Source organism: Physella acuta, unplaced genomic scaffold (assembly GCF_028476545.2).
Source record: "Physella acuta isolate Inbredline_101_S28 unplaced genomic scaffold, ASM2847654v3 ptg000801l, whole genome shotgun sequence".
Lineage (NCBI taxonomy): Eukaryota > Metazoa > Mollusca > Gastropoda > Physidae > Physella > Physella acuta.
This window is the reverse complement of record NW_026732319.1, coordinates 296,637-313,900: the sequence shown is the minus strand read 5'-3', so window position 1 is coordinate 313,900 and position 17,264 is coordinate 296,637. Positions and strand designations below refer to the sequence as shown.

The 17,264-nt window shown below is 33.9% G+C and overlaps 3 protein-coding genes across 3 annotated transcripts in view; 1 reads left to right on the top strand and 2 right to left on the bottom strand.

The window, feature by feature from the left end:
* The window catches only part of LOC131951151 (uncharacterized), a 40,005-nt gene that overhangs the window by 8,285 nt on the left and 14,456 nt on the right, over positions 1 to 17,264 (bottom strand). The window lies entirely within an intron of this gene.
* On the bottom strand, positions 1,084 to 5,425 carry LOC131951135 (uncharacterized). The gene is made up of 5 exons (XM_059313426.1): positions 5,388 to 5,425; positions 3,689 to 3,835; positions 2,114 to 2,216; positions 1,668 to 1,798; positions 1,084 to 1,221 (listed from the first exon to the last, which is right to left on the bottom strand). The coding sequence occupies exons 2-5, from the start codon at positions 3,824 to 3,826 to the stop codon at positions 1,084 to 1,086; spliced, it is 510 nt and encodes a 169-aa protein (XP_059169409.1). The 5' UTR covers positions 3,827 to 3,835; positions 5,388 to 5,425.
* On the top strand, positions 9,958 to 12,454 carry LOC131951134 (zinc phosphodiesterase ELAC protein 2-like). The gene is given in 3 exon segments (XM_059313425.1): positions 9,958 to 10,775; positions 10,824 to 11,779; positions 12,299 to 12,454. Coding segments are annotated over 3 exon segments (1,545 nt in total). The 5' UTR covers positions 9,958 to 10,342.

Genomic DNA, 17,264 nt, shown 5'->3' with positions numbered 1-17,264 from the left:
CCAGCAATAAACTTGTACTGAAATTAGTGTGTATTCATGGCTATATAAGGACCTAGTATTGAAATAAAAAATCTACTTATGGCTATAAAAGAGCAAGTATTGAACTAAAAAGTGTCTGTTTATGGTTATATAAAGAGCAAGTATTATAAACGATTATTAATGCTTCAGCGTTAAAAAGTTTACTAATGGCTATATAAGAAAATATAATTGAAATTAACGTGTGCTTATTGCCCAACGAAGAACTAATATTGAAATAAGTTGCTAACTGAAAGTTCCTCAATGGTCTAGTCAGTCTAGTGTTAAAATATCAACTCACGATGGGTCGTAAACGCAATAAACCATGTTGGCCATATCCTCACACTGAGCGATGGCACAGCCAACTGCAGTTGTATCTCTCCACACCATCTAAGCATAACGAAATAACACAGCTTTTAACTAAGTAAAAAAAACTGGAATAGGACTAAAATTCTATTAAAACAATGCAGTCTAAGAAATTTACTTCTGGAAGAAAAATTTACTGTAGCTCAAGACCTCACAGTTTCATTACAAGTAAGACATTACAAGTAATAACGCATGTATACATGAGTTGTTTTTAAAAAGAAACTAAGTTGAATCGGGAAACTGTTGAATTACATTTGTGGTGATGTTTAAAAAATGTTATGTCTCACTAATGATGTTTTCCTCTGTCTCATTTATGATATTTTATGTTAAACTAAGGATGTTTTTAATGTGTCTCACTAATGATGTTTTATGTTACACTAATGATGTTTATGTTTCACTAATGATGTTTTATGTCTCAATAAGGGTGTTTTGTTTAACTAAGGATGTTTTATGTTTCACTGAGGATGTTTTCCTGTGTATCATTCATGATGTTTTCCTGTGTCTCACTAGTGATATTTCTTGAGTTTAACTAGTGATGTGTTGTCTCACTAATGATGTTTTCCCGTTTCACACTAATGATGTTACCTGTGTTACATTCATGATGTTTTCATGAGACTCATATATGAAGTTTTACATTGTTTTGTAACTGAAATTTTTCCTGTGTCTCACTAGTGATGTTTCCTGAGTCTAACTAGTGATGTTTTATGTCCCACTAATGATGTTAACCTGTGTCTCACTAATCATATTTTGTCTTCCTAAAGATGTTTTCCTGTGTCTCACTAATGATGTTTTTCCGTGTCTTTCTAATGATATTTCCTGTGTCTCATTCAACATGTTTTCCTGTGTCTCAATAATTATATTAAAGTCTCACTAATGATGTTTTTTGAGTCTCACTAATGATTTCTTGATGTCTAACTAATGTGGTTTTAAATATTTTAATCTAGGCGTTTTGTGAAATCTTACTATTAATCATTTAATGAGTCTCACAATTATCAATGTCTTAACAAATTTTATAAAAGTCAGAACAGTGATGTTATAATACCTTAACAATACATTATTTTTCGTTCTTCACTAGTGATGATTAATGTCTCGATAATTATCATGTAATTGTTTAATACATAATATTATAGTAGATCTCAATAATAACGTTTTAATGTTTTATTAATGATGTTTAAACGTTTAATAATACTTGTGTTTATGCATACCACTAGTGATGGGTGATATATTTTTTTTAAAGTCTTTAAAAAGTCTCAACACTGACATGCAATCTATTGACGACGTCTCACCTGTGAATAATGACTACAGACATATCTGAATGACGCACCGAAACATTTCCAGTCAGGGTCAACATAAGCCACTTCACTTTTCCAAGCTGAAGCGCTACTATAGGCCAATTCAGTGGCGTTTTTGGTCGTAGCTGAAACATGACAGGCGTGTTATTTGTCACAACTTCGACCACGTGATGTAAATTATGAGATGGGTCTACCTCTGTATGGTTAAATATGGCATGGGTTTATTTCTGTAAGGTCATAATGTTCATTAATATTAGGTAAAAAATGGTACGGGCCTACTACTGATAATTTAAGTGTGGTATGGATCTTCTTGTACTAATCGGTTAAATATGGTATGGATCTACTAGTACTAATGGGTTAAATATGGTATGGATCTACTAGTACTAGAGATTAAATGTGGCACAGGTGTACTCCTGTTAATTTAACCATGGTATTCTTACATCCAGTTCCGAATAAGTTCTCCCCATAATCACAATAGCTGTGTTCAAAAACACACTTTGATATCCAGTCTTTTGCGAAATCGGCCAGTTTGGTGTCCCATGTCTGATAATACAATATAATAAGAAAAACAAAAATGTATTGCAAAGACAATGATTAGACCCCGACCCCCCGATTCCCCTACCCCGGTATAAGGTACAACGATGTACCTTCCACAACAAATGAATGATAGAGACAGGTTAAAATTATTCGCTGTGTTTATCAGAAAGGGCACTTCAACGGATTTCCGTTAATTAGCATGTGGATATTCCCTGATTGTAAAACCAAATGTGTATTTTAATTCGGACATAGACGTGTAGATTTTAAATAATATCGACTGCAATTTTATGGGTAGCCAATAAAAAGCTACTCTGATTTTTTTTGTTTTGTTTTTTTTTTACACAAAAATTCATATAAAAATAATATATTTTGAAGAAAAAGGATTCTAATATCATCACAAATCACACAATTAATAAAGCGATATCCCCTAAACTTTCTCGAATATTCTTATATAAAAAAATAGGGGATGGGAACTCGAGATATAGACATGAAGTTTAATCCATTTTAAATACTTAAAATTTTTAAAATAGAATAAAATCTCGTAGGTAAAAGAATTGCACACCTGTGAACGCCAAATAAAATGCTCATAATAGTGCGGAATATTATAAGTACTTTTTAAAATTTACATTCGTTTTTTGAGAAATCCGAAATAGTGTAAATTACTACTTCCGTTTAACGGAAATTACGCAAAATTTGACAAATGGTAGAGAATAAGATCTTTTACTTACGTGTGAAATTTCATTTATCTTTCTGAAAAATTACTCAAGTTATAGGCTTTTGAAAAATTCAAAGAAAAAAAAGTACAACCTCCGGTTATCGGAAATCGCTCAAAAGTTGATAGGGATCTACGATTTTGATAAATCACTTATATATGAAACTTCATCAACCTAGCTGTAACGGTACTCAATTTATCGTGTTTACACACACACACACACACACACACACACACACACACACACACACACACACACACACACATACATACGGGCTGAATTGCAAAGTCCAGTTTTTCCGACTCGATAACGCACAAAACGCCAAAATATTTATATATTTGTATTTATAATTTTGTCTGATTAAAATAAGTCCTCTATACTCCGGATGTGATGAAGGACTGAGGTGTAAAACAGTGGAAACTGTCAAAATTTCATGTTATTTTTGTGTAAGATCACAAGACTTTCTCTATTCTTCGTATATACAAGAAAGTAAAAATGGAAAAATTGCACTAAGAAGTAAAAAAACATATGAAGTTTAGTGTAAACTTATTAATAAAGATAAAACTGGTGTAACGAAAATCTTAGAAGGAGGAACTAATTTGATTTATGTGGTTATTACAGTAAAATTACTAGTAAGTTATGTTTTAGTTGTGTAAAATCTGGAAAAATATTATTTCAAATATGAATTCTATATATATTTCGCCGTTATTTAGTGTCAATTTACCAGAGGTAGCAACAAATGACATACAAACACGATGAACATACCAAAGACGGGATACCCAGAGCATTCCTCACGTCGTTGTGAGCCTTTAGGAACGCTTCAATGTCATCAGACGACAAGGTCAAGGTCACGCCTGCCTGGGCCACAGCTACCACAGCCAGCAACAACAGGATGGTCTTCATGATGGGTGGCTAGAAATAAACTTTTTATTTATAGAAACAACAAGCTGAATTCTCTAAGTCTGTTGGAGAAATTAAAAAAGCAACTTTCTTTTATTTTCACATACTATACGCTTTTCGGAATCTGCTGAATTTAAATTTAACAATACTAGGGCTATTATGCTAAAGTTTAGCTGCTTTATTTTCTTTTATAGAAAGCTTTTTGTTTTCTTCTTATGATATTACACACTTTTAAATTAATTTTTGGTTACTTTTTACTTTTTCGTATATACGCAGTATAGGAAAAGTCTTGTAATCGTGCAAAAAAAAAAATCGAGATTTTTGCAAATCTCGACGTTTTACACCTCAATGATAGGAAAAACAAAATTTTGCATTTTTGTCCGTTTGTCTGTGTGTCTGTGTGTCTGGTGTCTGTGTGTGTGTAAACACGTTAACTTGATTACCGTTACAGCTAGGTTGACGAAATTTCATATATAAGTATTTTATCAAAATCGTAGATCCGTAACAACTTTTGGGCGATTTCCGATAACCGGAAATGAAACTTTTTCTACTTTGAATTTTTCAAAAGCCTATAATTTTAGTACTATTTCAGATAGATACATGAAATTTTACATGTCAAACAATCAGTAATTTCCGTTGACCGGAAGTACTAATTTACACTTTTTTCGATTTTGCAAAAAACGCATGTAAATTTATATAGTACTAATATATATTGCGCACTGTTATGAACATCTTTATTTAGCGTTCGCTTGGTGCGCAATTCTTTTTTCTATGAGATTCTATTTTTAAAAATTTAGTTATTTAATATTGATTAAAAATCATAACTATATCCCTAGTTCCCTGTTGTTTTATATAAGAATATTCGAGAAAGTTTAGGGGAAATTACTCACGGTTTATTAGTATTAACGATGACTAAAAATATGCGCGGCAGTAGAATGCACCCAATATATGAGCAGTTCACTAAATTTCTATAAACTGCTATTATTGATTTAATTTTAAAAAGAATAATTGAAATCTGATTACGAAAATGTTCATGTTACATACACAACATAACTCCATACAAATGGCCACATCCACAAAATAAAACCATCTAAAATGACACCAGTTACAATATTATACCGTCTAAAATGAGACACCATCCACACCAAAACATGTCATCCACATATTTCCAACCATCCAAATTATACTGACAAAGTGAAACATTGCCAATAATTTAAAAAAAGTTAATTGTTTCTTGACCTAGGCATATGAAAGGATGGTGTAGTCAGCATTGCCTAACCGCTTTACTTTCCCCAACTCAAACCAAGTACCCATCAGAGCTGGGTAGATTTGGTGACGTTCTACAGTCACAAGTACGAAACGAGATCAGAACAAGACCTTCGGGACATCAGCCAAATGCTATATTTTCGGCCACCCCATCCCATTGAGGCCCGTGTTTACGTAAGTGTGTGAGTAAATTAACTAAATCAACTACAGTTTTAAGCAAACTATCATTGAAAGCACACTCTCAACGACGCCAGTCCCCTAAACACAAGAGCAAATAAAAAATGAAAATGTATCTCACCTGATAGAAGTATCTGTTTTAGTATGAAAGCAATCTGCAGAACGTCTGTGAATTTCACTAACATTTCATCAACATAAATACACAAAAACTACTATAAAAAAAACGCGTAGGCGCATAGAATCGCAGGGCGTGCTGTTAAAACTGTTTTTAATTACTGCTGGATAATTTTTGTCATCCCGTATCTGACGTATATTATCGAATTTACAAACAATGGCGTTCACGGGAAATGCTAGTGGTTTATTATATATATATATATATATATATATATATATATATATATATATATATATATATATATATATATATATATATATATATATATACAACGATAGAGTTGCTTTTTAAGTTAAATTATTTTAATATGAAAGTGTTAAAAAACACGAGTTTATATGAACTTGAACAACGCCAGAAATTAAGTAGAATAGAATAGACATTGTTCAGCATATTCTCCAAATATCAACACAAAGAATCAGAAAAGTAAATGGGAAATATTATTAAAATAAAAACTTCGTTGATTTACTGCTCCGTATCCAAAACGTATCCGCTTATAACGCAACACAATACAATATCATACCGTTCTACTTTCACCTTCGCGTTAGTGAATACAATATGTATTAGATCAATATCGTTATTTTTGTAATAATGAAATACACACGAAATGATCTATCATTTAAGCTTTCAATTTTTAAAACGAAAGTGTGTATACGTAAAATACGTAATGTGCCATTATAAACCAATTTATGACGGAATTAAGGTTAAGATTACTAATAAAAGTATTAGCTTTTTTTTTAGACTAAAATTTTTATGACTGCTGTTTCCATAAATAAATAAATAAATAAATAAATAAATAAATAAATAAATATATATATATATATATATATTTATATATTTATATATATATATATATAGTACACGCATAGACAAGTTTGTTCTATCCTTTATTGCTAAATTTGTTCTCAAAAACATGACACACTCTTTAAACTTGCAATGTAACAATTGACATAAATCTATGTTTTCGTGTTTTTCATTTGTTGGTAAATTCGTTTATTTTTTTCTTAGTGTTTGACTGAAATAGATAATACCTACAGATACTTAGTTTTACCGTAGTTGCTGACTAAAACAGATGCTACCTACGGATAATTTGTTGCAAGTTAATGTTTGACTGAAATAGATGCTATCAAACAGATGCTTTGTTTCACCATATTTGGGCTGACTAAAAAGATGTTACCTGCATATTAATGGTATGAAAGCTGTCGACAAAAATCCATAAAAAGCTTTGAGTTAGAAAACGAGTTGTTGAAGATACCATCGTTGACGTTTAAAATACACTAGAAAATAAACGATCTGTGGGTCATTTGTAGTATTGTTTCGCTGATCAAGGCGTAGATAACATCAGGGATATTGATTTTTGTCCGAGGTAACTTAGTACGGGCGGCTAGGTCGGATGGTGTAGATGTTAAACTTCTAACCCTACAGTCTGCAGTTCAGTTCCCTGTCTTGAGTTCTTCCTTGTGTCATCTCAGCTATAATTGGTACCTGGCTCTCGTTAAAGAAAGTGAAGGCGGCTGGGCATAGTGCTGACCACTCGATCAGTGAAAAAAGTGTTATATTAGGTCAATGAAAAAGTGGTACATCAAGTCAATCACCCCATGGACCGTACGGGCAAGGTGGTTCAGTGCAGGGGCGGAACTACAGTGCCGCAGGGGGGGGGGACGTTTAAGGGCCCGCAGCCGACCATAATCAATTTTTTTACAGTTAAAAAAATAATCTTCTTGCATTTTTGACTTGATGGATGTTTTGTAAAAAGAATACTGCAGCTGCTGTATTATTATTTTTTCTTCTATGGACATCTCGAGTATCCATAGACTCATACAATCACACATGCTGTTGTCGGCACAATTCTTTTGAAAATAAATCCATCGCGTGAAAGATACGCAAACGTTCAAACCACTTCCATGACTTATTTCCCTTTTTTTAAATAGTCAAATATGTGTGCTCTTAAGCACCTTTTAATAGATTTGCATTAAACAAATTAAAAAGTAATGACTTCTCTTAATTATTATTTTAAAAAATACATAATAAAGAATGACAAAGCATAAAACAGAAATGTATTTAAAACTAATAATATAAATACAAAAAAAAACATAAAAATAAACATAGGGCGAGAAACCATTACACATACACAGCTTTCATGCTTCATATTATTTCGACTAACTTATTAAAGGGGGACATTATAGCAAACATTAAAACGGAGATTATCAAAAAGTCAGCATTGTAAAGACTGCTGAAAGTCGCAAGTGGAAAGACATCAAATACCATGTGTTTGACTCACCACGAATGGTAAAGGAAACTTTTGAGAAGAGAATGAACATTATTAGGGATTACCTTGAAGAGCACCAACCAGAATATGCTGTTTTTGTTGAGCAAGTCAAGTGAAAAAGTACAGAACATTTAGAGCAAAAATTAACCAAAGTTCTCAACATGGGAGGCGAGGGGTTAATGATTCGCAAATCTTTGTCTAAATATGAGGCCACAAGGTCCAATACGCTCCTCAAGATAAAGAAGTTTTATGACGCAGAGGCCATTGTCATAGGACATAAAGATAGTAAATCTAACCCTGGCCTGTGTGGAGCACTCAGATGTCGAATGGCTTGTGGGAAGGAATTCTCTGTTGGGTCAGGGTTAAACAATAAGGATAGAAAAAACCCACCAAAGATTGGGACCATCATTACTTACGAATTTCAAGAAAAATACCAAAGGTGGCTCACCTAGATTCCGTACTTATGTCGGTATACGAATAGACATGACTGAACCCAAGGATGCTGAAATTATGGAGGTCATGAACGAAGATGATGCTTGAAGCAATTTTATACCTAATACCCACAATTAATATCTAGATGTGATATTTTAAGTCATACACTTATTCTACCTTGGCAATAGGATGAAATGTAATTATGAATTTGTACATTTCTAAAGACTTTGTTGACTGAGTTTTGTGATAAGTCAATAGTGAAATATGAATATAGTTAATGTTTAGATAGACATGAAAGAAAATAATGCATTTGTGTGTGTTTTAAACCAAAAGGCAGCACAATTTGTATGTATGTGAAAGATGTTTTTTTTCTCTATTTATTGTCACATGTAAAATAGTCTAAGCATAAAGGGTGATATAAGGCAGTAATTTTTTTTATTGTAAAAGAAATTATTAAATTTAAACAAAACAAATAAAAAAAAACAGACTCGTGTGAATGCAATCTGGTTCAGACTGCGGAAAATGTGCATTGGTGATCTTATTTAGATCTAATATCTATTGCTAATTACTAGATCTTAACCTGGATCTATCGTTTTTAAAAACAGATGTCTTTTTGGAAAATTTATTCTACAAGAAGATTATTAAGTCGGCTGTCTAGTTATAGTGACTCAAGTTTTGACACAATACAAATCCCATTGCAACAGCATGCTAATCGCCATTCTATGACTTTCATTGCAAATGAATTTCATAAGCCTAGGATTTCTTCGCTTGTGATTTTGTGTTGCAATTTTAATTACTATAGATCTAGATCTAATTGTAGAAATAAGCCGAACCATCATTTTGTTTTCAAACCGTTTAATGCTACAGCTGATACATTTCATTCTGCTTTATTTCAATGTCTGAACAAAAATGTTCATAACAGCAAATTTAAAAGAGTAGATCTGGAAGCAAACAATACCAGAAGTGCTAATACTGCAGTAACACATGAATAACAACCAGCAACAACGGCAAGACACGGAAAAAGCAAGTTAAAACAAAATAAATCAGAACCAGATGAAGATAAACTTCTTCTTTCTTCTTCTTCGTTCTTAATTATTAGTGTTGAAGGGGATCGAGATTTACCTGCCAGTGGGTTTGAACTCGAGACTTTGTTCGAATTTATCAGCCATGAGCTTTTTGCCGACTCGACCACGCCTCCAACACAATTAAGCGTTACGTGTCAACTGGTTATGCGCCATTGAGGCCATTGACTCCGATTTCAGCCTGCTTTTCTTTTTGGATTTGCTTCCATAGCCTTTGTCCAACCAAGAACAAACGACAAGGCAGCAGTTGTTTAATTTTGGAGTTGTCTCTCCTAGAAGAGTGGCTGTCTCCAGCTAACGAGCCTCATCTGCCCGAGGGTTCGAACTCGAGACTTTTCGGTTTAGCAACCATGAGCTTTACCGACTCGACCAACAAAACAAAACAAAGATAAAAATATCTCTGTCACATCTCAGAAGGCTAAGATGAAGGGTATTAACGAATTTCAACAGCTATTGAAAGTACCAAATAAAATCAATGTTTTTGTTATTGGCACGGGAGAACCAGGCAATTCCAAATCAATTCTCATCACAACAGAATATTCTAGATACTTGTTCAACTGTGGGGAGGGAACTCAAAGACACGGCGGAATGAAAAAGGAGTTAAGATCTACAGCATTTGCTAAACTCGCTGGTCTGCAAACCATATTTTTTACTTACAAAAGTTTGGAAAATACTGAAGGATTAATGGGTATGACTATGACCCTGGAAGGTCAAAAAAATCCTGTTGAAAAAAAATTATAAATTACGAGGGCAAAATCCAAGTATGAAACTAGATACCAATCCTCACATTACCATTTATGGTCCTCCTGATGTGGAAAAAATTACTCCAATGGCAAAAAAATTTGCACATTCGACAAACTTAAATATAGTGAAAGGCGACGGGAGTTCATGAAGATTTTTGTCTTACTATAACACCAGTCCCATTTTGCGCTGATCTATTAACATCAGAAGAAGACAAAAATTACTTAGAGTCTCCCAGACCTGATAAAAGAGTAAAAACTGATTCTACCTATACCAGTGAAAGCAGGGATGTTGCCTATGCATACATTAATAAGGCAAAACCTCTGTCACAAAAAATTAATGTTGAGAAGTGTCTGGATGCTGGTATCAATATTGGCCCAATGGTGGGTAAACTACAGAGAGGGGAATCTGTTGTGTTAGAAGATGGCAGAGTTGTGCGCCCTGAACAAGTAACAGATAATATGATGTGTGATGACCGACCATTTCTCATTCTAGAATGTCCAAGAAAGGAGTTTATTAATTCATTGTCTGCTTGTTCTGAGCTTGAGGGGTATCTAAGAGAAAATACAGACCAAGCATTTTCACTAGTGGTGCATATGTCACCTATCAATGTGTATAACAGCGAGGAATATCAGTCATGGTTGAATAGGTTACATAAGAGCACTGACCATCTGGTGATGAACAAAGATTCTCCCGAGGCTGCGGTGACCAGGGTGTTCGCTCATCAGGCCAGGCTGAACTTGGTTGATACAGAAATCTTTCCTTTGTTACCAGTGAGTGACACTCCTGCTAGTCTAGAGACTCTGAGAGTCAGCAGGGCTTAACTGGACACACAGTCAGAATCAAACACCTCTAGCGCAGCATCTAATACTAAGGAGGGGGAGGCTAAAGAGAATAGTTATTTAAAAAAGAAAGGAGAAGTGATGTTGGCTTCATCTGGTCTTGTCTATGTATGCAGAGGAAAGGAGCTGGGATTCCACATGGACATAGCAGAGTTAAGTATAGAAAAAGAACAGAAGTACTGCTTAGATAATCTTGATATATCAGCAAAGCTTACTGTGTTAAAGAAATCAAGCCTGTTAAAATCTCAAGATTTGGATAATGATCAGGACAACTTAACCAGCTATCCAAAGGTTGAATTTTTAGGCACAGGATCTTCAAAACCCTACAGAATTAGAGCACAGTCATGCATTTTAGTTCAGTTAAGCAAAAGCAAAATTATTATATTGGACTCTGGTGAAGATTCTTATGGCCAGCTGTTTCGTTTTTATGGCAAAACAAAAGTTAAAAGAATTCTCAGAAAAACCAAGGCAATGTTTGTATCACACATGCATACTGATCATCATTTGGGTCTTTTCTCATTATTAAAAGAGAGAAAGCTTGCCTTTGATGAAAAAGAAATACCTTTTGTTCCTGTTTTACTGATTTCCCCAATACAAATGAAGAGGTGGTTGAAGTTCTACCACACAGAGCAGGAGCCTATCAAATCACTTTTTAGGTTTGTAAAAATACAAGGTTTTCAAGATTGTGATACATTTTCTGTCTTAACCGCCACCATGAATGATGTTAAAAAAGAACTGGATTTTACTGAGTTCACCCCTATTGCAGTTGATCATATCATCAATGCATATGGAGTAGCTTTCAGGCATGCTAATGGATACAAGTTAGTATAATCTGGAGATACACGGCCATGCAAGGCTTTGGTTGAAGCAGGAGCAACTTGTGATCTGCTCATCAATGAAGCCGCTCATGAGGACAATTTATTGCCACAGGCTCTATCTAGCAAACACAGCACATTTTCAGAACTATTGATGTTGGTAAACAGATGATGGCAAAACACATCAATCTAACACACTTCAGTCAACGTTAGAGGGTTCGGCGTGGTCGAGTCGGTAAAGCTCATGGTTGCTAAACCGAAAAGTCTCGAGTTCGAATCCTCGGGCAGATGAGGCTCGTTAGCTGGGGACAGCCACTCTTCTAGGAGAGACAACTCCAAAATTAAACAAATGCTGCCTTGTAGTTTGTTCTTGGATGGACAAAGGCTATGGAAGCAAATCCAAAAAGAAAAGTAGGCTGAAATCGGAGTCAATGGCCTCAATGGCGCATAACCAGTTGACACGTAACGCTTAATTGTGTTGAAGGCGTGGTCGAGTCGGCAAAAGCTCATGGTTGATAATTCGAACAAAGCCCCACTGGCAGATAAATCTCGATCCCTTTCAACACTAATAATTAAGAACGAAGAAGAAGAAGAAAGAAGTCGACGTTACCCACATATGGTTCCGCTTTTTTATCTTACATTACCAGAAAATGTTGGATTAGCATTTGATAACATGCAGGTCTGTCCTAGATCATTAGGACGTCTGCCAAAAGCTATTCCAGCTCTAGAAGAGATTTTTAGTGATGAACTCCTAAAGTTAGTGATTAAAAATTTAAAACGGCTCAGAGAAAAGACAGAAGCTGAAAATGTTCAAGTTTTAGAAAGCAGAAGTTAAAGTACAACATGATCTTTAATTAGACTGGATTGAAATTATTGTGTGCCCAGTACTAGTGTGCCGATATTTTGTAATGCTACTTTACAAATACATACTTCAATTATGTATATATATATATATATATATATATATATATATATATATATATATATATATATATATATATATATATCAAAACAGACTAGATCTAATAAAATATTACATGTCTGAGGCAAAAAAAAAAAAATATGTTATTCACTTTATGAAATCTACGTTAAATTTCTACCAAACAAAAGTGAAAATTTCCCCAGTCACCCCAACAGTTTCGATTCGTTTGTATTCATTTTTCTTCGATATTTTTTACTTTTTGTATAGAATGGGATAAAATTCATGCAAACCAGCTTTGCTTATGACTATTCTCCCATACGTTATACTCTTTTACCACTTTTGTTAGCAGAAATATTTCAAACCAGCCTCTGTCCAATTTTTGAACCAACAAGCTTTAACATTCAATGTATCTTATGCATTCATTTACTTATTTCGCTATTTATTTACTACACTATGTACACCAATGAAACTACCTTGTAAATATCCACCCAAACGGCGTGGAATGTTACTGTATTTGTTTTAAATTAGAAAATAAAAATATTAAAAAAAAAAAAAACTAATAGCAGTCACACAAAAGAAGTGGTGTAACTTGTTTTTACTTTTTAATAAAAACGAAGCATTTTTAATTATTTTTTTTAAAAACTCGAAGCCCGAAATGAGTATTCTATGTATCAAATTTTCGTATACATATATATATATATATATATATATATATATATATATAAATGTATATATATATATATATATATATATATATATATATATATATATATATATATATATATATATATATATATATATATATATATATATATATATATGGGGCCCAAAAAAATTCTTTGCGGGGTGGCCCTTCTTTTTAGTTCCGCCACTGGTTCAGTGCTATCCTGTGTTCCCCATCTCCTATGTAGCTTGCTGGTTTCCTTAACGTTTGGTTTTTATTCGAACCACCGGGTTCAAACATGATGCAATGTTCAGTCAAGAGAAGATCTACGGTTATGGTAGCTGTGAAATTTGATTCCGTCTTGTGTATACTGTTCTAGCTTTTTTTTGTTCCATAGCCTTTGTCAAATCAAAGAACAATGTATAGTTCTTCTCTTATTTAATGTTGTAGCTGTTACTCCTCAATAGATTGCTGTCACCAGCTTACGAGCGTCATCTGCTTCGGGATTCATCTGCCACGGGGTTCAAACTCTGGACTTTTAAAGTAAGTAACAACGCGAGGATGATTTTTTAAATGCTCTAAAATTGGATAAATAATCAATCTTTTATTGCACGAGTTAAAACTTTGTCCGTTTGTGAAATGTCTTAAACACGTTTAAACACATATTGTTTTGTTAAAAATGTAAGTTATTGCAGGAATTTGGAAATTTTGTAACTCGCTACATTGTAACGATTATAAGTGAGTTAGATATGCAACCAGAAGCCCACCACATGTGATAGGGAGAGAATGTGAGGAATAAATATAGAGGAATGGGGGGAGAGGGAAGGTAGAGATTTTAACGGCTATATTGTTCAATTGTTTATATGACCTCAGCATATGAACGATATTGAGGTTAACACAATGCTCAAACGTTTCATAGTATTAAAAATATACGTCTGACTCTAGCCTTGAATCCAAACTCAGGGTATCGCTCTTGTCTTCTACCATTCGACCATCCTGTTCCATACCAGCATGACAGTTCAATAATAGATTTAGACCCGCATGGTTAATACGTAGGTTGGATGTCCATAGTCCCGCATTCTCAGGGGAAATTTTAGTGGTGTTACAAGCCAGCGCACAGCCATATTATCTTTTTGTCACGAAAATATACGCCTTGAAAATTCTCATATACTAATATATAAATATATATATAAATATATATATATATATATATATATATATATATATATATATATATATATATATATATATATATATATATAAAGTTCAATTCTGTATGTTTGTTTGTAAAATGTTTGTAATCGAGGATTACAAAGGAATATAACAAAAAGACGAAAAAATTTGATACTTCGACGGAGTCAAGTGTTAGATGATTTAAGTGCTCATGGTCTAAATTTATGAGTTAAAAAATTAATATATAAAGTCTTTCAAAACAGTTTTCATTTTAAATATTTAGAATAATATTTTTCAATTATGAACATTACATAAAATTTTAACAAAATGTATCAAAGTTTATAAAATTTCTAAAATTGTGTCTGAAATATATTTGCATTCTGTCCTGTAGTTCTCATAACGTCGCTTGATTTGGAAAACACAGTTACTTCCCTTTAAAAAACCCATTAAATCGGGGGAAGAAAGAATTTCCTTTTATTACTTTGTTTTGGTGTTAGGAAAAAATAGTTACATAATTGGCGGGAATTGATTAAGTGCAATGTCGTTGGTATTTTTAATACTGCCTTTTATTTATTCTATACACTGAACATACTGTTTACTAATTATTTTTTAAAATCAATAACATTTAATAAGCCAGGGCCAACATATCCTATATGTTTATTTCTTTCCATTTACGGATAAGCTTGGAGTATTATAATTTTGTTCACTAAATTGAAACAGGCACGTCCGCCGGCGCCCCTGCACGGTTCAATTTGGCAGCCTGGGCTATCATGTGAGCGCTATGCTGCATAATTTCGTTTTAAACAGTGCGATAGACTATGGATAAGAAAGGTTACTATAGTCTTTAAGTGAATAAAATCCGGGCGTCCTCCGGCACCCCGACAGGGTGCTTTAGGGGGTGCGCGGACCTTTGACCACAGGTGCTTTGACCATAGGGGGTTTGACCATAGGGGGTTTGACCACAGCGGTGCTTTGACCATAGGTGGTTTGATCATAGGGGGTTTGACCATAGGGGGTTTGACCACATGTGTTTTCTCAGCAGAGGGTCTTTGATCACAGGTGGTCTATCAACGGGTGTTTGATATTTTAAATATAAATGAAACACAAATAATGCGACATGTAACAAGTTTCACAAATAAATAATGCAGAAGCACTTGAAAATACATAGCATATATAAAGGATAAAAAATGATACAAAACTTGCCAACAATATAGTCAAAGATGTAATACATAAAATGGTTAACTAAATGACAGATGTGCTATAGCACGCAAATATGTCAGTACATCTGTTTGACCATATTATTACATCATGTCGAAATTTAAAATATAATTTAGCAACTTTTAAAATAAATCCTTACCATATATGGACAGCACTGGACAAAACACCTGAGATCAAAGACCCTATGTGGACAAAACACTTATGATCAAAACCGGACACAGCGCTTGTGATCAAACACCAGTTGATAGACCACCTGTGATCAAAGACCCTCTGCTGAGAAAACACCTGTGGTCAAACCCCCTATGGTCAAACCCCCTATGATCAAACCACCTATGGTCAAAGCACCTCTATGGTCAAAGCCCCGCTGTGGTCGAACCCCCTATGGTCAAAGCCCCTATGGTCAAAGCTCCGCTGTGGTCAAACCCCCTATGGTCAAACCCCCTATGGTCAAAGCACCTGTGGTCAAAGGTCCTAGGACCCTTTAGGGGCCCCGGGCCTTCTCGTGTTCGCAATGGTACCTACGTTCGCGTAAGTGAGTTCAAAAGACTATGAATAAGTTGTGTCGTTTACTAAGTTGAATCAGGCGGTTACTCTGCACGTCGTCATGGTGCGATTTGGCGCCCCGGGCTAGACTGTTGACACTTTGATTTTATATAATTTTTTGTATTTTAGTTTGTATTTTATTTGTGTTTTAGTTTGGGTTTGCGTTTGTGGTTGTGTTTGCGTTTGGATTTGTGTTTGGGTTTGGGTTTGGCTTTTGGGTTTGTTTTCGTTTGGTTTTTTTCTTTGCGTTGGTGTTTTCGTTTGCTTTTTTCTTTGCGTTTGTGTTTTCGTTTGCTTTTTTCTTTGCGTTTGTGTTTTCGTTTGTGTTTGTATTTGTGTTTGAGTTATGTTTTCGTTGTTTTTTTTTTGGTGTGTTTTGGTTTCGTTTGGTTGTGGTTGGGTTTGTGTTTGCGTTTGGATTTGGATTTTTTTTCGTTTGCTTTTTTGTTTGCGTTAGTGTTTGTGTTTTCTTTGTGTTTGTGGTTGATTTTTTTTTGCGTTTGTTTTTTGTGTTTTCATTTGTGTTTGTTTTGTGTTAGTGTTATGTGTGCGTTTTTGTGTGTTTTAAAGGGTTGTGGTTAGGGTGGGCAATGCCAGGTTTATGCTGATTACCTAACACACAAGTTATGGTCCTTTACAGAAACGTTTTTCAGAGATGCCAGTGCAGAGCCTGGCCGGGACGGCTAGTTTATATATATATATATATATATATATATATATATATATATATATATATATATATATATATATATATATATATTATGTATGTATGTAATCCATTTTTATTTTGGTGTTGTTCAGGGGTAGTGAGAAACACTTTTTCTTTCTTATTAGTAATACGTCATCAAATATAACAATAGTAAACACGCTGTAAGTTTATAAATAAATTAAATCTCTACTACAAAAATTGTTATATTTAGCTATACAAAAATACAATTCAGCAGAAGGCCATAGAAGATATCAGCGTTGTAGGAGAATCACATAAAAAGAGACATTGACATGGATAGTTTAGCCTATTGCAGGAAACGGTTGATGGACTAGTATTTTACCTGTTAATACCAGGCTGCTGGCCGATGTATTTGCCACTGAGGAAAAAATATTTTTTAAAACTAAATAATTTGGTTC